General features: G+C 47.7%; 5 protein-coding genes across 5 annotated transcripts; 3 read left to right on the top strand and 2 right to left on the bottom strand.

Annotated features, from left to right (window-relative positions):
* Positions 1 to 892: 892 nt before the first annotated feature.
* On the top strand, positions 893 to 2,039 carry LOC6537978. Its single transcript, XM_002098479.3, has 3 exons — positions 893 to 974; positions 1,569 to 1,699; positions 1,770 to 2,039. Exons 1-3 carry the CDS (start codon positions 957 to 959, stop codon positions 1,993 to 1,995), a joined length of 375 nt encoding a protein of 124 aa, XP_002098515.1. The 5' UTR covers positions 893 to 956; the 3' UTR covers positions 1,996 to 2,039.
* Positions 2,040 to 3,649: 1,610 nt separating this feature from the next.
* LOC6537977 lies at positions 3,650 to 8,531 on the top strand. The gene is made up of 9 exons (XM_002098478.3): positions 3,650 to 4,066; positions 4,822 to 5,006; positions 5,055 to 5,263; positions 5,321 to 5,965; positions 6,092 to 6,249; positions 6,310 to 6,511; positions 6,565 to 7,571; positions 7,859 to 8,063; positions 8,118 to 8,531. The coding sequence occupies exons 1-9, from the start codon at positions 3,964 to 3,966 to the stop codon at positions 8,413 to 8,415; spliced, it is 3,012 nt and encodes a 1,003-aa protein (XP_002098514.1). The 5' UTR covers positions 3,650 to 3,963; the 3' UTR covers positions 8,416 to 8,531.
* A 243-nt stretch (positions 8,532 to 8,774) lies between these two features.
* LOC6537976 (cardio acceleratory peptide 2b) lies at positions 8,775 to 10,271 on the bottom strand. The gene is made up of 3 exons (XM_002098477.3): positions 10,078 to 10,271; positions 9,247 to 9,408; positions 8,775 to 9,174 (listed from the first exon to the last, which is right to left on the bottom strand). The coding sequence occupies exons 1-3, from the start codon at positions 10,139 to 10,141 to the stop codon at positions 8,945 to 8,947; spliced, it is 456 nt and encodes a 151-aa protein (XP_002098513.1). The 5' UTR covers positions 10,142 to 10,271; the 3' UTR covers positions 8,775 to 8,944.
* A 123-nt stretch (positions 10,272 to 10,394) lies between these two features.
* On the bottom strand, positions 10,395 to 16,155 carry LOC6537975 (transient receptor potential protein). Its single transcript, XM_002098476.3, has 14 exons — positions 15,806 to 16,155; positions 15,510 to 15,747; positions 15,303 to 15,445; positions 14,752 to 14,953; positions 14,478 to 14,654; positions 14,118 to 14,352; positions 13,764 to 14,062; positions 13,337 to 13,704; positions 12,913 to 13,270; positions 12,351 to 12,570; positions 11,979 to 12,144; positions 11,763 to 11,923; positions 11,549 to 11,703; positions 10,395 to 11,488 (listed from the first exon to the last, which is right to left on the bottom strand). The coding sequence occupies exons 1-14, from the start codon at positions 15,952 to 15,954 to the stop codon at positions 10,481 to 10,483; spliced, it is 3,879 nt and encodes a 1,292-aa protein (XP_002098512.1). The 5' UTR covers positions 15,955 to 16,155; the 3' UTR covers positions 10,395 to 10,480.
* A 1,961-nt stretch (positions 16,156 to 18,116) lies between these two features.
* On the top strand, positions 18,117 to 18,976 carry LOC26535290 (serine protease 1). Its single transcript, XM_015189228.3, has one exon. The coding sequence runs from the start codon at positions 18,146 to 18,148 to the stop codon at positions 18,941 to 18,943; it is 798 nt and encodes a 265-aa protein (XP_015044714.2). The 5' UTR covers positions 18,117 to 18,145; the 3' UTR covers positions 18,944 to 18,976.
* The last annotated feature ends 76 nt before the right edge of the window (positions 18,977 to 19,052 follow it).

Genomic DNA, 19,052 nt, shown 5'->3' with positions numbered 1-19,052 from the left:
TTAACTATGTTGGGAGTTTCTTAAGCTAGATAAATTTCCTATTTAATAATTCAGTAACAAGTTCTTCCTTTAGTGTGTTATTAGTATATATATACAAATCATCGGCGATTATTTGGCTTCCTAAGAAATATTTAATTATATTTGAGGTGTCTAGAGCGTTGAACCTCAAATGACTTTTTAAATAATGGTACAAAGCAATCGTTGGAGTTTAAGTTTTATTTTATTGCCATTCAGGAACACATAAATTCAACACCAATGGACCTGTGCACGAATTTCTCTGGGATTGTTGCAGAGATGACTCAGTAATTGAACACAATTGATGGTTGATTACAACTAATTACTCATCCCAACGTGCAATCATGTAAAAAACCATGAAAACCTTTGCCAAGAAAAACCTGAATCGCTGAAAGAAAAGGCAATTGTTCAGAACGAGCATCGAATGTTAAACTTTACCTAAGAAAGTGAAATCACTGGATAATATACATAGACCAAAATAAACTAGTTTGTGAGCATCAAAACAATATTGTATTAATTTAGCAGCATATGCTAATATCGATTTATAAATCACTGGTTTCGCCAGCTTTAAGACCAAGGATAACCGCATTTTGATAACTCTAGAAGTAGTGTTCCATCTTTTTGCACACCAGATGTCTCCAAGCCGATTCCTTTTTGCCAAAAAAAAAAATAAATTCCTCGAAATCAATCTTTAAATTTGTTATATTTACTGTAAGGCGTTGGCGTTTCTTTCGGCATTTAGCTTGGGGATCGAGAAGCGACCGGTTTTACTCTATAAGTAGTGGCTGCTACTAAGTAGAAAAATATGACTTATCCACAATGTGTGTGTGCTGCGCGTCGCGTCGCGAGCTTGAAAGATCTATGCAGATCCTAACTTTTATATATATGGGGGCGCGCTTCATATACTTTAGTATAGCTCGGTAACTCCATCGCGCATCAACATGGCCTCATCGAAATTGGTAAGCAGCTGCCCAGTGCGGAGCCCTATTCCCATTTCGATTCCAATTCCAATTCCGATTCCCATCCGGATTTTTGGACCGTGTCCCGGACCTACGACTTGGTAATGACCAAGGGGCAGACAGCAATTACGCTGGCATGTGAAGTGTGTGCATAATCCCAATAGAGACGGTCAATGCAATGCAAGATATTGATGCAGCTGTGCTAATAGCCCGTGTGGCTGCCGAGTTTTACATACACTGAGCAGCTCTACTTCGCACTTATACTTTTTGATTTTTATTGAATCCATATAATTGTACAATATAAGGCTGTGGTAAAACAAGTTTCAACAGTGATCCCATTTAAGAAGGAGGTTTATGTTTGAGTAATTGAGTATAATGCAAAGAGGTATTGACAATAAACTCACTAATTAAACGTGGCATATAAAGAATAGCATTAGCACGTTATAAAATTACAATTGATATTATAACTGATGAAGAAGTTTACACAACTTAACCAACTCATATGGGGATTTCCATGTAGGAGAGCATTTTTAGGATATTTAGTTTACAGAGTTCTGAGTTTATCCAAGACTAATCTCCAATCCTTGCTTACAGCTACTTTTCACTGCCCTGGTGGCTCTCCTGGCCGCCCAGAGCTCGGCTGCGGGACTCCTGGACTACATCTTTCCCACCTTAATGACGGAGTTCTACAACCAGGCGCCGACCAAGGAGGGATACCGCTTCGCGTGAGTACCAACAGCCTTTATGATGATGATGATGATGAGGATCGGTGCTAACGTTTCCATTCGATTGCAGGTCGGAGGAGCCCAATGGCAGCAAGCGCGAGGAGATGGGCGTGATCATGAACCCCGGCACTCCCGACGAGCAACTGGTGGTCATGGGCATGTACTCGTCGTACGATGAAAAGACTGACACCGAGACTGTGACGATGTACACCGCCGACAAGGATGGTTACAAGGCGCGTTACCAGATCAAGAACCGGAAACTGAGCCCCGGCGCCCTGAAGTCCGCTGCTGGATAAGGAGCTTATTGATTAGAGTTTGTAAATAAAAAGAGTCGAAAATATATGTTTGTTTTCTACTGCTGAAACTGCTTAGAACTGGAACTCTAGTAGAACGCTAAGAAATTCCATTTCCAATCGCCACTGGCCAATGACCACTGGCCAAGATCAAGTTTAGTTGTTTCAATATCAGTGGACCGCACTCTGGATAGACGTGTTTTCTGTTGCGTAATAGCTGTGACCTTTAAAAAGTCTTTACGTCCGACAAATTAGCGCATTCTATAGTAATGATGGACTGGACATGACACCCGAAACGAGTTTTAAGAACCTCGGAGGCATGGACAAACCCATTCGGTGGCTACATCACAAAGAGTCAGGTGAAGCCCACGAATTAATAAGCGACTACAGCTCAAAATTATGGCCAGATTTGACGGCTTTGAGGGCTTTATTCATAGCATACGTATAATCAAATTCTAATTTTAGTGTTTTCCGATAAGAACAATGAAGAACCAAAAAAATAGACTGCTTCCCAGCGGCATTTAGACCAAGAAACTTGTTTCGATGATAAATGGTTAGTCGCGGCACAAGGTAATATTTATGTATTTTTCGGGGATTTTTTGTAAGCCTACATGGGAAACCTTGTTCGCTTCGATGACGTATTTGGCTTATTTGGCGGCTACATCAACGAAAGAAACAAGTTTGCCAAAAAATGTGGGCGGGTAGTTACTCAGTACGTCTTCATAATTGTTAACAATAAATCAGCTGTAAACAAGTCGCACATGCGAGCAAAATGCAATATCGCAGTCAATAAAACGAAGGCTGCCCATCGTTTTCTGCAGAAGTCGCTCAGCAATTTGGATTTATTACTTTAGGAAGCCCCTTTAAATTACTATAAAATAGCTATTCATTCGTCAAGTGTGTTTTATTCGATTCGTAACACGAAGGCCACCTGCAATACTCATCCGTCCCTTTCTTAGGTTGTCTTAAGGTAATGATTACCATGAAAACAGAAGAACAGCAGAAGAATACAATGGATATGTATAGATGGATGGCACACAATGCATGTTGCCAGTTGGCTATCCATGTTTGCTATGGAAGCAAGTTAAGAAACTTGTTTAAAACTTTTGGCTAATTATTGTTAATTAATCAAGCTTTTAACACTTTGCTATGCTTAGAAAGCTATGCTACAAAGTAGTGGTATGAAGGTCTCTTGAAATTGCAGTTTTAATCTCACATGTGTAGATAAACAGAAAAATGAGCTTTTAAATTATCAATTTCTTTTAATCAAAATTAAGGGAAAATAATAAAAATCCAGTAAATCTATGATATAAGTTCGATTTTATTTTAATTAACTAATTAGATATGATAAGATTGAAAAATGTTATGTAAGCTGCGAATACCGTTGTACTGTTTTGCACAAGAACTTGTTCAAATAACAACCAGCTTTTGTTCCTAGTGCACAGAGCTTTTTTGAATCCAAACTGAGGCCACAACTGCGACTTTGTACACTGTAGCTGTGTAAAGTTGCATCTGTAAGTAACCAATGTACGCTGTAGATTGTCCCAAAAAGTTGGGACAAAGTCGGACTTGGCAGCAAAAGCTTCGCTTTGTTGGCGGAAGAGGGGCTTTTGGCTTGGCGCGCTTTTCCGACTTGTGCCTGTTGCCGTTGCCGCGGAAGTGTTGGTTGCCCCAGGTAACTGACCAGGCATAAAGCGGCCCAAACAGAGAGCGGGCTATAACAATGTCACCCGTACCCGCATCCGCACCACCATGTAGCCCCGAGAACGCTTGGATTACAATGGAGCGTTCAGTTCCCGGTCGACGTTCGACGGTGCCGAATCAGCGTTTCCCAATAGATCGGATCAAAAAGAGTATAGTTTTTCCCCATCGCACCGCTGCTGTTGTGGAAGGGCTCGTGGAAAGGGAAATGCGGCATGAATTAGGAGCACCCGAAAGTGACCAGTGACGCTCATAAATAATCCAGTGAAAATGAAAGCAAATCCGGCGATTCTGCTCATTTCTTTCTCGCTTCTGGCCTTCCAATTCAATTGTGAAGCTACGCAAAAGTCGCCGCTTATACAATTGAGTCACGGTGAGTTGAGCATCTGTCGCCGAGTGAAATTTTGATGTATACTTGACCAGAACCAGAGGTTCTGTCGCTTTTACGGTGCAAGTATTTTGACCTTTAACGCTTCCCTTGCTACCACGCACTTTGGCTGAAAGCCAAGCCATCAAAATTTGGGACAATCAATATGGGCTAATTGCAAAACCGACAACCGAGGACTGAATGTGGACTGACCCAGGTGATTCGAGCTGCCAAATCAAGGCAGGTGTACTCCTAATTGTGGACCCAACACGCAAGCAAATTGTCAAGTTCCTGTCTTTGGGTTTTCGGAAACGCAGGTGCTAATCGATAAGTTATGCTTTTGTTGTCTATAAGGAGAACAAAGGGGTACAAGGGTTAAAAGGGGTACTACCCAAAACCAATGCATATAGACGAACTTGTCGCCGCAGCATAATTTGTGCGGTGGAGCTGCATTCATTGTGGGAAATATGTTGCCATTAGTGCAATTGATCAAACAAACTCGAAAGCCTGTTACCAAAATAGGGGTAATAAAATCAAAAAACGGCACTTAATACCACTTGAAGGATGAGCGAGACACGATAATATATCAAACTTTAGGATAGGTATAACATAAATACATATATATTTATTTATTTGGAGTAATAGTTTAAAGCCCCTTTGTAAAGACATCAAATCAGAAACTGCGTTGTTTACTTTCTATGGAAACGGGGTGAAAGTTCAAGAAACTGTTAAGCCAAAAATAAAACCAAGACAATTTGCAGACAACAACGATGATGACTATCCAGAAGTTAAGGACGAAATTCACCTGGAAGACTTCTTTTGGACTGGCTCGGGGGATGGGCCACCGGATTTCCTGAAGAAGGTGCACACGGGGATTACCAAGGGCAAGGAAACGGTTTTCAAGACCGAAACGGTGGTGGCCACCATCTATGTGGATGGCAATAATGTGAGTTAACCCCAAACAAACGAACTCAGTTAACGGATTGATTTCCAGGAGATTGACATACCCATTTGCCTGGACTGCAAGCCAGATGATGGAGGCGGCACCTGGGACACGGGTGGTCCAGGAATGCCACCGCTGAATTACTCCGCCACGGACCGACGTTATTGGCTGCTGACGGTGATGTCGGGTTTCTATACGGCAAAGGACAATCCCACGTTGGAGGAAAAGCTTGCACGTCTATATCGTCTGGCTTTTACCAGGTGAGAATGGTTTAAACAAGTTATGAAATAAGTACTTAGCACACATCTCCCAAGTAGACAGCAAACCCGTCACCTGGGCATTAATGGAGCTCAGCAGATCGAAGGCGTTAACCTACCGACACCTCGAGAACGCCGCAAGTCTTTGACTCCGCCGACGAGAATGGAAACGACGACCGGTTCGCCAGCGGATGATGTTGAAATACTGGACATGCAGGACGAGGACGAGGAGCACTACGTAAAGAGTGTAAGGCGACTGGGTGAGGACACCGAGTGGGCCAGCCACTCGCAGGAGGAGCAGGAGCAGGAGCAGGAGCAGTCCGAGGAGGAGCTCCCAATGGGGGTCACACCCTCGACCAGCACGGGCACGGAATCGATAGATTATGGAGCATACGTTACTCTAATCCCCTGGGAGCTCATACAGCAGAATGGGAAATCGGAAAAGTTGCGGGAAATGCACGAAACCTTGTTGACTAAGCAACCACCGGTGCAACAACAACAGGAGCAGCAACGTGGGGTGGAACCACCTCAGACCCAGACCCAGACCCATTCCCATTCCCAGGCCCAGCCACTTTATAGGGACGAGCACGTCAGAGTTGTCATACACAACCTAACGCAAATTAGCGAGGCGGATGTGCAAAAGTGGAGCACCAACACCAATGGGTTCCGTGCCATGGAGCAGCACAACTACGTCAACCTCAAATTGTAAGTGCCTGCCGAACTGGCTGCCATATTATGAGTTTGATTAACCCACAAAGTGCACTCGCAAAAACATCACTCCACAGTTTTGTATAGATTCTTATAACAATTGCTTAATATATTCTTCACTAGCAATGATCGTCCCATTGCCAACCAAACGGAGCTGATTTACACGGTTTTGGTGAATGGTCGACCTGTTTTGGCCACTACAGCGGCAAAGGACATGGAACTGGTCAGCGAATCTGAGGCGGTGAAGACTTTCGGACAGGCCGTCTATATGAAATCCGAACGTGAGTTGAGTTATCTGGGATATATCTGATACTATATCATCCTGCTTTCGATTAATGTAGCGTACATCAGGGAGCCCACGGCCACCGCTTTGGCGCCTGTTCCTCGAAGCGGACAGGCTGGATTCTTCAACTCGGTCAAGAACAATGTGGCCCTGGTGGTCATCAGCTCCTTGGCCATTCTGCTGCTGATGCTGCTGCTCGTGGCGGTTCTACTCCTGGGACGAACGCGATCCCGACAACGAGAGCTTAGTGCAGTCAACAGGTATGATCCTTGAAAATATTCAAATATATTTCTTATAGCATATATCATTTCAGAAACTCCTCCCGCAACGAACTGCTCTCCGATGGTCAATCAATGCGACCCACGACCAGTGAGAGGACCGAAGGAGAACCGAGTCCAGGACATTCCCAATCCCGGGAGGCGGGCGTAAGAAACTACTCCTACGAAAGGGAGCCACGCATCAGTTTCCCAGCTCCGCCCCAGGAGACACGATCCCGGCGAGAATCCATTTCCTCGACGACGGACAACACTTCCGATTCCTCGGTTTACTGCCCCATCAATCCGCCGAGTGCCGATGTCCAGAGGATCCTGGACGACAAGGCTGCCCGTTTGTTCGACGCCCATAAGAGGCGTCATCAGTACGATCGAGCCGAAGGTCACGAGGAAACCGTTTACACATCCGTGGTGTCGGAGAAGAAGAGCGACAAGATGCGACACAAGTCACGGAGGCGCTATCTGAACGAGAATCGCGTTGGCTCCCTGGAGACGAGTCCGGTGCAGGGTTCCCTGGCGGGTCATTCCTCCGCTGAGGAATCTCCGGAAGTTATGCGCCGCAGCTACGAGAACTTCCAACGGAGCGAGGCCTTCAATCCGCACAACAACTACCACCGGAACAAGTTGCTGAACCAAAAAACCGGAAGAGGTGCGTCCGCCGAGGCCATCAACAGCGAGATGATCCGGCATCTGCAGCCATCCGACAAGTCGGATACGGCCAGTGTGGGATCCTTCCTGTCCATGGCCTCGGTACGGGCGTTTCCCAAGAGCACTCTGCCGGAGCCCCTGAACCGCGTACTGGATCCCGTCTTCGTCACCTACTACGACAACGTGAACGCAGTGGCGCCACACAACTCCACAAGATCCCTGCGCTCCCACAAGTCGCTGGGCAGCAAGGACAACACCATAGCCACCATAGCCAGTTTCCCCAGTCCCAAGGCGCCGCCATCGGTGAGGAATGTGCGCTCCGCCTCGCACAGCGACAATCCGGATCCGGGAGTCGTGGGTCCCGTGGTCTGGGAGCGGCACAAGAAGAAACAGACGCAGGGTGAGCCGGGCGGAGAAACCCCAAAAAAGAGTAACAATAACGATGACGATGAGGACGATAAGGACGATGGCGACGTTCGATTTGGGGCCAAGTCGCGTTACTAGGACAACCCGTAGTCGTTGATTTAGTTATTGTTATTGCTTGCACCAGTCCTGATAACCCGATAACCAAAACGTAGCTACTAACAACGTAGAGACCCACCTCTCCACTCCTCTCCATATCAGACGACCTGGTAAAGTCATTCCCCCCGCCTCTCGTACTCAACTTCTCCAATCGATCTTCCCCAGAGGCCCACACCTATGCCGACTACAATCCCAGTCCGCTGCACAATCCGTCGGCCATTCGCAACCACTACGAGGGGCTTCTGGAGGGAGCTCTGCAGATGTACTCCAGCCAGGACGACATACCCATGCCCCTGCCCACCCAGAATTTCACCAACAACCGGCGGGCCACGAAGCGCGAGCACAGGGGCTCCTCTGCGGGATTGCCGAGGTGGGCATCTATTCCCGATATACCTATTATTCTCTATATTCCTCGATCTTCTAGCTTTCATCCTTCGGGGGAACCAAAGAGCATAGCTGAACGTCCGGCCACCGCGCAGCCGGAGAAGACGTCCAAGTCGGCGCACTCCACGCAGCCTCCGTCGCCCACTTACAGTGCCTGGGGAGGTGGGAGCATGTACAGCTCCCACTCCACCCTGAATCGTCCCGTGAGCGCCGGACCCTTCCAACGGCTGGAGGCCAGATTGGATGCAAGTGCTCCATCGGGCAGTGGAACGGGAACTGCGCCCCTCATCGAGGCCATACAGTCCGAGCTGCGAAGGTTCAAGCAACAGCAGGAGTAGAGCCCACAACTGAAGATCTTAATCAGGACATGGCAATGGTCCATCAATGGTCCTTCATTTCCAAACCAAAAATGTTTTCAATTCATTTAGAATAAACTTTTCTCAATACTCCAAAAGGAACCCAGTGGTTAGGAAGTACTTGTGCAGGCTATTTTATATGGTTTATTATATTTACATACTTGAAATGGCAAGAACGACACGCAATGACATTAATTACAAGCTCTCACCAGCCCTATTATACCCGTTACTCGTAGAGTAAAAGGGTATACTAGATTCGTTGAAAAGTATGTAACAGGCAGAAGGAAGCGTTTCCGACCCCGCACCCCGGACCCCGCACCGAACTCGACTACAGCGTTCTCTCTTGTTTATAATATACATATATTTGACCGAAAAACATATTTGCTGTATACCCGTTACAATATTCAATTAGAAGCGTTCTCTTTGATATACAAAAGTGTCCACGACATTCAGAGTGTCAAAAGGGGGCCTACATCAGTGGGACATCCATCAGTGGGAGGAGTCAGTGCGTCTAGTTGAGTTCCTTCTGTCCCTTGGAGCTGTCCGCAAAGGACTGGGCGTCCACACTGCGCTTGCCCAGCCGGGGACCAAACCACAAACCGGAGGAGGCACTGGGACCCGTGCGCTTGTCCAGCACCTGTTGCAGAGCCAGGAGGTGGGCCCACTTCCTCAGCTCGGCGTCACCGCGGCCAACGCGTGGGAAGGCCACCAGACCGCTGGCCCTCTTCTGGAAATCAGCCTCTGGAATGGCACACACGCGTCCCCGGGGCGTTAGGACCAATTAGTCAACCGTATCCGGACGCAACGACTTACCATTGTAATCCTCCTGGGAGGCATCTCCATAAATGCCGTCGAGGACGCCGGCCTCTAATCCGTCGCGCAGACTGTTGGCCAGACTGGGATCGCTGCGACCAACGCGCGGGAAGGCATAGAGCCCCATGTTGGCACCTCGCCGGTTCTTGTCGTGGTCCGTCTCTGGATGGAGTGTTTTGGGGATTGCAATTTATTCATGGGTTTTCATCATTTTGTTTTTAATTCTCCGTGGAATTGGCTATTTTCGTACCCTAACCGCCAAAATAACTGAAGTTATAAACTCATTTTAATGGGCACAGTAATTTCAAGTTTTTTTGGAACTTCTTTTGTGATCAAAACCACCTTTCTTAAATTTGAAAAGCTTGATAACAATTTAGTTCTTTTCTTACATATCTTGCAAGTTGGTTAAGTACACATAGATTTATGGTAACACAACTATATGTTTCTCATTTGACTCTTCTGTGGTGGTTTTAATTATTTTAGCGGTTGGATTCGAAATATTTCACCTTTTCGATTTAAAGAGTTTGATATAAAAAATCACTGTGTAAGATTGAAATTGCATGCCTCTTCGATAAGTGCTTTAATTGTTAAAAATGCATCAAGTAATAATGAACAACTTTTCCAAGTAAAAAATTTTAATAAATAAATGAAAAGGTATCTTTACCTTTTTCTTTTAAAGATGCTGCAAAATAGTATTGAAAATTATTATAGAGCTTTTTACTATTTCACTTAAAAGTTAACCAAAGGTAGCAGCAGTATTTTAGTCGCGATAGACTAGATTGTTGTATAAGATTTCCTTGAAAGCGTTTTTGTGACTTTTCTACCACTCACCAGCTGTACTGAATTCGGCGATTATGAAAATCACTAAGACTATGTGCACCAACATTGATTTCATATCTGCAATACTATTTGGAACGAAACACTGGCTTGGCGAATATGTTTCTCGGTGTGATGTTATCCTCGGAACGGTCACTGTTCTTCTGATGCCTCTGGTCGAAGTTCACGTTCTTTTATAGGCCAAAAAAGCAGGCGGAAGGATGGCAGACAAACAAATTGCCACTAGAACAACGGGGCGGATGATGAATGTTGCTGCGATGCAAATCAGATGTTGCTAGCAACAGGTGGCCTTTAGCAACAAGTTGCAGAACTATGATACTTGAGATTCGTTTATTGTTTACACAAACAAGGCACTTAACTAACTTTAACTGCTATGAAGCTGCATTCCGGACGTGGTTTAAAGCCAGCCGGAGATCATGCGTCCTGTGACTGTGGATTTGCCCCGTTCTCCGCCAGCTGCCGCACTGCTCTGACCCACCTTGATCGCCGGCTTCAGAGGAGCTGCTCCTGGCTTCTTGTCCTTGTCATCGGCAGGCTTCTTGTCCTTATCATCACCTGGATTCTTGTCCTTGTCCTTGTCGTCACCTGGCTTCTTATCCTTATCGTCGCCCGGCTTCTTATCCTTATCGTCACCCGGTTTCTTGTCCTTGTCATCACCTGGCTTCTTATCATTATTGTCGGCAGGTTTCTTGTCTTTGTCGTCGCCAGATTTCTTATCCTTATCATCGCCCGGTTTCTTATCCTTGTCCTTGGCACCGTCTCCTGGCTTGGAGTCTGCTGGAGCCTTTTTGGACTCCTCCGGCCCGGTCTTCTTGTCGTCCGGCTTGGAGGCTCCATTGGTTGCCTTCGTTGCTTCTGGTGCTCCAGCTGCTCCCGGTTTCAGTTTGGGATCAGGCTTGGCTTCCGAAGGAGCGGAGGGAGCTGCGCTCTTGGCTGCTCCATTTGTGGCTGCCGGCTTGCTGGCCTCGGTCTTAGAAGACTCCTCCTTTTTGGCCGCGGCCTCGGGCTTTGCGGGTTCTCCAGGTTTGGGTGCAGAAGGCTTAGTGTCTCCGGGTTTGCTTGGTGGTGCCGGAGCGTCCTTCTTTTGTGGGTCACTGGGTTTGCTGACAGTGCCAGCTGCTTGGGGCTTTGGAGCTCCCGCACCCGGAGTTGGCTTCTGATCGCCGGGCTTGGGGCCCGCTGCTGGCGGCTTAGAGTCCTTGGGAGGCTGCTGTTTATCCTTATCGTCACCTGGTTTCTTGGCATCCGTTGGCTTGCTCGTCGTGCTGGACTTGTCATCGGACTTCTGGTCCTTGTCACTGCCTCCGGACTTTTCATCCACATTCTTGACCGATGCTCTTAAAGCAGCTGCAGCCAGCATAGAAGCTCCTCCTCCTGCTCCACCACTAGTTATGGACTTCTTGGACTGCAAATGGAATCATATATAAGCCACCGATGTGGCATAGAAATATTGATTGAACTGTACCCCAGAGGCATCCAGCGGCTTCTTCTCCACCTCGCCATTTGGAGCACCCTCATCATCGGCCAAGGATACCTCGTCGGCAGCCATCTTCTTTCGCATGAACTTGACATAGGCCACTCTTGTTGCACGCGTCACATCACCCAAGTTGGGATTGAATTCTGGACGAGATCAAGTGTTTTGAAAAATAAATGCATTGGACAGACCTTTGGTAATTTACCAATCAGTTGGTTCTGGTTCATCTGGAGACCCTCGTTCGCTTGCTCGATGATCTTCCTCCTCAAGCTGCGCTGGCTATGACGTTGCATGGAGGACCGCTTGGAGCCAATGGGATCGGAGGCGAATGTATTCTTCCTCGCAATGGCGTTCCAATCCTTGTCTCTATTTATGATTAAAACCATTACTCAAAGGATCTTACAGAGTCAGTTGTACCCACCCCTTCTGGGTCTTCTTTCTGCCGATGACCTTGGCCAGCGAGGAGAATATATCTCGTCCACTCTCGGATTCGCTCATTTCCTGCTTCAGATTCTCGACAAAGCCAATCTGGAAGTCCTTAAGGATGCGGCGTTCCATCACCTTGCCCTTGGTGGTTCGAGCAACTCCTTCGAAAGTAAAAGTAATCATTTATTATGGACTTGCTGCCAAAAATTAGTAGTTTCCTAGCATAACATAACCCAAGTAGTGATTCATGTGGTGAATTTTATTAGGTATCCATAAGCTACTGGTAAATAACTATTCATATTTACTACTACGACTATCTTAGGACAAGTGTGAGTGGCCAATTTGGATGTGGGTAGGCTTCCCTTACCCTGCGACTTTTTCTCAATGTCGGGCACATCCCAGCTATTGTTGGTGAAAATCTCCAGCAACTCGAACCGCAAGGAGCTGATGTCCTGGCGCACCTCAATGATATCATCCTCGGTAATGCCGTAATCGTCCCGCCGCCTCTGCTCCGCCGTAATGTACCTCCTGACCAGCAGCTTCATCACTTTGTCATGCAGCGTCTGTGCCCGTTCCATGGACTTTCGCTGGGAGTTGGTTAAAAAGGAAGCATTGGGGGGTGGAAGGACACAGAGAAGGATGTATTAGGATGTCGCTTTGACGCACAGAGAGCTCTGCATGGGCTTGATTGAAAATGATTTCGCTAAAGATTTGTATTGATTGTGAACCGCCTCTCACTGTGAGGTGTTTAAACTTGGAAAAATCTAAGTTTTCCAAACGCTACTTACTTTAAAAAGTTACATGATTCGAAATATCATTTCAATGTAAAGTACACTGAATTTAATTTATCTTTATATATGTCACTATGTAAATATAATGGTTGGGCTAAAATATTCAATGGATATTGCATTTCTCTCAGTGTATCTTACCATAAAGCTCTTGGTGCGTGACGGTCGCTTTCGCCCCAGCGTCTTCCTCAGCATCTTCATGTTGGGACAGAGATTGAAGGGCGGTGGAATGGTGCCGCCATCCTCGAAGTAGCTCATCCACAGCTGGGATCGGGCGAACTTCCACTCGGTGTCGGCTCGCTCCGAGATGATTTGGTAGGAGTTGGACATCATGGCAATCAGCATGTTGAGGAGCACAATGATGTTGATAACCGAATAGGAGCCGAACATCAGTAGAGCCCAGAAACGGGTGAAGCTCTTGATTCCAGCCAGATCGAAGGAGACCAGATCCACCAGGCCAAAGGAGGCCCAGAAGAGCGATTGCGATGTCTCGAATAAGCTAAAGTACAATTAAATGGGATAATGACAATCAATATAATAGTGCATAGAAATGAAAGTAACATACTTGGAAAATCTACGCCAGATGGTACAAGCCTTCTCCTGGTCATCAAAGTCAGCCACATCGGGATGCAGGTGATAGCACTTGTTCTTCTCGAGCTCAGCGTAGTACCACAGCAACTGATTGAGACCACATCCGAAGGCAAACAAGACCAGTGTGTAGATGAAGAAGAACTTTATGATATCGATAATCATGCGACCCAGTGAAACTTGCAAAGGTCCCAGGTGCGGATTAATGGAGAAGATGTGGACGAGCTTCAGGTAGGAGAAGACCATTCCGGCGGCAAAGGCGCCCTCCGATAGAAGCATTGGATCGAACGGATGCCAGTGCTCCCGTGGGAAGTACGGATCTATGCCCCGGAACCAGAGATCGCGCTGAAATCAATTACTTACAGTAACTCCACTTAATCCATTAGTTAGTTATATGAACTCACATGGACGATAACCCAAGCGGTGGCTCTACAAAGAATCCACGTCACATAGAACATGTTCGATATGTAGTCCACTATGTTCCAAAGATCCATGATGTACTCAAACAAGCCATCCGAGTACAGCGATTTCAGTTCCTCAAATATCAGTGCCATTATGTAGGTGATGATTGCCAGTTCGATGGGACCTGGTAGGGAACCTCTCTCGTGCTTGCGCCAATCCTCCAGCATGGTCAGCATCCAGGGAAAGGCGAGGAGTTCAAAGGTGATTTGCACCACCCTCAGGGAGGCAGCACCCAGGAGCACTGTGAATGTGGGTACATTTAGATGGATGGAGTATTAAGCATCCACTTTACGCACTCAGGAAGAACATGTAGGAGCAGGAGTGCGTGATGAACTTGACAAAGGGCTTGCGCATGAACTTGGCCCCATCGGAATCCGGGGCCAGGATGTACTTCAAGCTGTAGATGGGGAAGCTGCAGCCCAGCTTCACCACGTCCATCAGCTGCTGGGAGGCCTGTTTGCGCCGGAATCCCGGCAGTCCGTCGTACCAAATGGCGGCCAGCAACTGTTGCACGTTTGGATGTGCCACAAACTAGGAGGTATTAAGAGGTATTAAGATTAATGTTATCTATTTGTTACAGTTAGCCCTTTGAAACAGACATAACTTCTAAAAAAAAAAAGAAGCAAGTAAGAAACAAAGGACTAGTCCAAACCCACCGTCTTCTGCTTGTAGCGAATGGCCAGCTTCAGTCGTTCCAGGGTTTGCCGCTGGCCAAGACACCAGATGTCGTGGGACGGCTCGTGGTTGAAGTTGAGCATCACCTCCAGCTCCATGGATGTGCGTGCGTGGTCCAGGAGCGAGGTACCGAAGTCCTGCACCATCTGACGCATCTCCTGTTGGGCAAACACAAACAAAGGCTCGCATTCGCATTCGCATGGACTATAGTGGCACACTACTGGCCACCGCTTACATTGCAGACTACTACCGTACCGTGTATTCGGCACGAAACTCCGATTCCATCGCCTGCAGGCGCTTGAGTTCCCAGGACAACTGGAAGGCGGTCAGTACAGGGTCCCGGGAGCTGAGCGCTATCAGCGAGCTGGCGGACAGGGCGCGGTATGCGTTGATCCTCGACTGCGAGTGTCGCAGGGAGTCCGTCGTCTGGGAGGTCACACACTCATCGCAGCCGCACCTGTAACAATTAGCCAATTTAAGTCTTGCTGAAAGGACTACCAAGGACCCTTCTATACTTATTCAAAGTAACTTCAAAAGATAAACTGATATTAGCTGCGTTAGCAAGGACATTGACCCCATTTAAGGACATTCAAGGACCTTCTTTTCGCCCAAACAACATCACACCCGGTATAAACATTTCACCCTAATTTGCCCGCAATTATCTAAAATTAGAGGCACCCAGCGAGCTGCTACATAAGTGTGTTGCCAATTGGACAAACAATGGAACGTGCCGCTCGAAGGACGAGGAAGCTCACTACATAGCTACATCACTGCCTCAACCACTGCATCCCTACATCGCCACTCACTTGACGTCGTGCGGCATGGGCAGCGTGGCCCCGCGATCCAGGAGGATTTTGAGTATCTCGTAGTTATTGCGGTGGGCGGCCAGGATCAGGGGCGTGATGTCCACGGTGAAGGTGGACTTGGAGCGGTCCACCGCCTCCCAGCTCTGCCAAAGGAGTAGGGTAAATGAATAAGAGTGCTGGCGTATCCTGCGGCAGGATGTAACCTACGTAGGGCTGGCCCTCCTTGTGGTTCGTCTCCTCCCACTGCAGCAGCTCCTCGACGGCCTCCACGTACTCCTCGGAGATGGCGTGCAGCAGGGCGTCGCCCACCTCGATGTTATGCTCCAGCAGGATCACCATCAGGTCGAAGTTCTCGTTCTCGATGGCCGAAATGAGGGCGGAGCGATTCATGGGATCGGTGCAGTTAATGTTGAACTTGTCCGTTCCCTGGTACTCCTCGAGGATCCTTCAAGGACGAAAGCATATTAGCCAAGTTACTCGTATTCGGAGAAGGGTGTCCTCACTTCTTGACACCTGGCAGGTCACCCCGCTCGCAGGACAATATGAAATTCTTCTCCACATCGCTGAGGATGTACTCCTCGGCCATCATCAGGTCGTAATCCAGGCGAGAGCCCAACGCCTTCTCGGCATCCGATTCCGTATTGCTGCCCATCTCTGCACTGATTTACTGGTCTATGCGAACGCGATAATCAGGATAATCAGTCGCTAACACTTCACATCTCACAAACACTGTGGGCATTTATCCCTGCTCCTCGGGGAGCAAATCCTTGGCGTAATCCTTTCGCGCACTGTATCCTTTAGTGTTCCATCGTGACGATGTTCCGCCTCCAATTAGCCGCGTTGCACTGCTGAAAAGTGGCAGCCACTGGTCGCTATATTCCACTAATTACATTAGTGCCCAATGTGGCTAAAACTCGGTCAATGTGTGGGCGAACCCCAAGTCAATGGGCCCATTTGACCGCACTTCTTCAGTTGTGGGGCTGCATTTGGAGGCAGCAACCGATTTCAGCGATTTTAGCATAGGAATTTATCGCCCATTTGTGGTTGCAGGGCACGTGATGAGCCCATTTCGATTTTCGAAGCCCCAGCAACGGAATCGCATCGCTTTGATGCATAAAAATCCATACTGCCCAGTGGGTTTTGTGGATGAAGTGCAAAAGACGCTTATGGTTATGAATGGAATCTGCACATATTTGGATGAAATGATACCATGAAGGTGTCTAAAGGAGGCAACAATGCAGATCATTGCACAAAATCCCAAGAGTTTACACACGTTGCGCTCTTGTTAACATCTATTCAAGCCGCAAGTGAAAGCTACTTAATATGCAATGTGCAGCATGAGGGTGTTAATTTGCGAGTAAACAAGGAATCAAAAGCCATTGGGTTCATATCCCAGAAAAGCTATTCAAAATCCGGCGGTTCGACGAGCACAGCCCTTGCAAATGGGAAACATGACATGAAGCTTTTAAGCTCCTGGCTAACCAACAGACCCAGAAAACACACCACACTTGCAGTTTACAGTCGAGTAACTGCGGAAAAGACATGGCTTTGAATGCCTTTTTGGCACTGGGTCAGCGATTCTGACTTGCTGATTGATTAATATTGATTAATCAGAGCGAACACAGCTAAGGAACCCCTGAAATCCCAACTCGTCCTTGGCAGCCGAGCGTCTTGAGCCTTGAAAGTTGAACGTTGAATGTTGCCTACTTCAGGGCGCTCGCAGTGCTTTTGTATGTCAATGCACTTGGAACTAAATGCCAGCCTCCTGGCCAAAGGCGGAGCGAAGGAGCAAAGGAAAAGGAACAAACCCACTTCCACGGAACACAGAGCCCCTTTGAGATGTGTGCGAGGATGTGGGTTCATAAGGTGGGGTTCAATGGAGCTCCGGGCGGAATGGCATCGTACGTGTTCAAGTCGTACGGGGTTTCCACGGGGCCAATGCACTCCACACTCCACGCGCATTGCTCCAAATGGAGGTGGAAGGAAGTGGTGGCCCAAGGAATTTCAAAGTTAAAGCCACAGCTGCAGCTGGGAACTCATTAAGTGCGAATTAATTAGAGGACATAGCTGAAAGTACCTAAATGCCATTCTCGTAATTATATAAAGGTACGCCCTATTGCACAAATGTGGCTAGCTGAACATTCCTGCTCATAAATTCTCACAAAATACAGGCCATCTTGAGTTTATACATAATTTCCTGCAGTGTACAACTGTGTGGCACTCAATGATTCATTGGCCTCCAACAGAACTCCTGCCTTATTTAGCGTTTAAGGGCCCTTGTGAGTTATGTGCTCAGTTTTCCACGAGAAAAGCGAAAGAGCTCATTTTCCCTGGGTTTGCGTAGCAGCTTGCACTTTCACTGTCTCCCCAACGGAAGCGTCAAGATTGCGGAATGAAATCTAATTTATGGCCATCTGTAGTAAAATGATATTTCTAAACCCTCAATGTGATCTCCCCAACTCATAAAAGTCAATAATATCAATACTGATTTGCTTTATGACACCGATAAGATAATTATGTGTTTAAGAAGATTGAAGGTACCCACGTAGAAAATGATTTTATGAATTGCAACTGATGAAACGTATTTAAAATTTAATTTATTGTATTTCTAACTGATTCGCAAACCATCGAACACTGATAAGTTTACATTTTTTAGATTGTTGTACTAACTTCTGCGTTGTTTATTTTTCTTCCACCTATGAAATCTGGATGAAATTAATTTACTGCCCTCCAGCCCAACATATACGTAGTTCAGCTCTTGGTCAAGATAAGACAACGGATTCCTTTGGTATAAAAAGGCGCTTCGGTTTCGGAACACCATTGAGTTGCAAGACTTGACCAAGATGAAACTGTTCGTATTCCTGGCCTTGGCCGTGGCCGCAGCCACTGCTGTGCCCGCTCCCGCCCAGAAGCTGACCCCGACGCCCGTCAAGGACATCCAGGGTCGCATCACCAACGGCTACCCGGCCTACGAGGGCAAGGTGCCCTACATCGTGGGTCTGCTCTTCAGCGGCAACGGAAACTGGTGGTGCGGTGGCTCGATTATCGGCAACACCTGGGTCCTGACCGCCGCCCACTGCACCAACGGAGCCAGCGGAGTGACCATCAACTACGGAGCCAGCATCCGCACCCAGCCCCAGTACACCCACTGGGTGGGCAGTGGCGACATCATCCAGCACCACCACTACAACAGCGGCAACCTCCACAACGACATCTCCCTGATCCGCACCCCGCACGTCGACTTCTGGAGCCTCGTCAACAGGGTGGAGCTGCCCAGCTACAACGACCGCTACAACGACTACGCCGGACACTGGGCCGTGGCCTCCGGATGGGGCGGCACCTACGATGGCAGCCCACTGCCCGACTGGCTCCAGTCCGTCGATGTCCAGATCATGTCCCAAAGTGACTGCAGCCGCACCTGGTCTCTCCACGACAACATGATCTGCATCAACACCGAAGGCGGCAAGTCCACCTGCGGAGGCGACTCCGGTGGCCCTCTGGTCACACACGACGGCAGCCGCCTGGTCGGAGTGACCTCCTTCGGCGCCTCCGCCGGCTGCCAGGCCGGCTACCCCGCCGTCTTCTCCCGCGTCACCGGATACCTGGACTGGATCCGCGACAACACCGGCATCTCCTACTAAGCAGCTTAGGGTTCAATAAACGATTATAGCAAACCACTTGAGTTCTGTGTTGGGGATGGGGTTCAGATGCTTTACCAAAGTAATCACAGAACTATTTGCAAATAGGGGA

Source organism: Drosophila yakuba, chromosome 3R, assembly GCF_016746365.2.
Source record: "Drosophila yakuba strain Tai18E2 chromosome 3R, Prin_Dyak_Tai18E2_2.1, whole genome shotgun sequence".
Lineage (NCBI taxonomy): Eukaryota > Metazoa > Arthropoda > Insecta > Diptera > Drosophilidae > Drosophila > Drosophila yakuba.
Note: the sequence above shows the minus strand (reverse complement) of the source record. Positions and strands in the feature narration are given on the sequence as shown.

Excerpts from the sequence above, each read along its gene's own strand:
- LOC6537978 (XM_002098479.3), top strand. Across the intron at positions 1,700-1,769 it reads AAGGAGGGATACCGCTTCGC|GTCGGAGGAGCCCAATGGCA; the intron begins GTGAGTACCAAC and ends ATTCGATTGCAG.
- LOC6537977 (XM_002098478.3), top strand. The coding sequence starts at position 3,964 with ATGAAAGCAAATCCGGCGATTCTGCTCATTTCTTTCTCGCTTCTGGCC. Across the intron at positions 5,966-6,091 it reads AACTACGTCAACCTCAAATT|CAATGATCGTCCCATTGCCA; the intron begins GTAAGTGCCTGC and ends ATTCTTCACTAG. Across the intron at positions 6,512-6,564 it reads GAGCTTAGTGCAGTCAACAG|AAACTCCTCCCGCAACGAAC; the intron begins GTATGATCCTTG and ends ATATCATTTCAG.
- LOC6537976 (XM_002098477.3), bottom strand. The coding sequence starts at position 10,141 with ATGAAATCAATGTTGGTGCACATAGTCTTAGTGATTTTCATAATCGCC. Across the intron at positions 9,409-10,077 it reads CGCCGAATTCAGTACAGCTG|AGACGGACCACGACAAGAAC; the intron begins GTGAGTGGTAGA and ends CACTCCATCCAG. Across the intron at positions 9,175-9,246 it reads CTCCCAGGAGGATTACAATG|AGGCTGATTTCCAGAAGAGG; the intron begins GTAAGTCGTTGC and ends GTGCCATTCCAG.
- LOC6537975 (XM_002098476.3), bottom strand. The coding sequence starts at position 15,954 with ATGGGCAGCAATACGGAATCGGATGCCGAGAAGGCGTTGGGCTCTCGC. Across the intron at positions 15,446-15,509 it reads ACAAGGAGGGCCAGCCCTAC|AGCTGGGAGGCGGTGGACCG; the intron begins GTAGGTTACATC and ends CTCCTTTGGCAG. Across the intron at positions 13,705-13,763 it reads CCGCTTGGGTTATCGTCCAT|CGCGATCTCTGGTTCCGGGG; the intron begins GTGAGTTCATAT and ends AATTGATTTCAG.
- LOC26535290 (XM_015189228.3), top strand. The coding sequence starts at position 18,146 with ATGAAACTGTTCGTATTCCTGGCCTTGGCCGTGGCCGCAGCCACTGCT.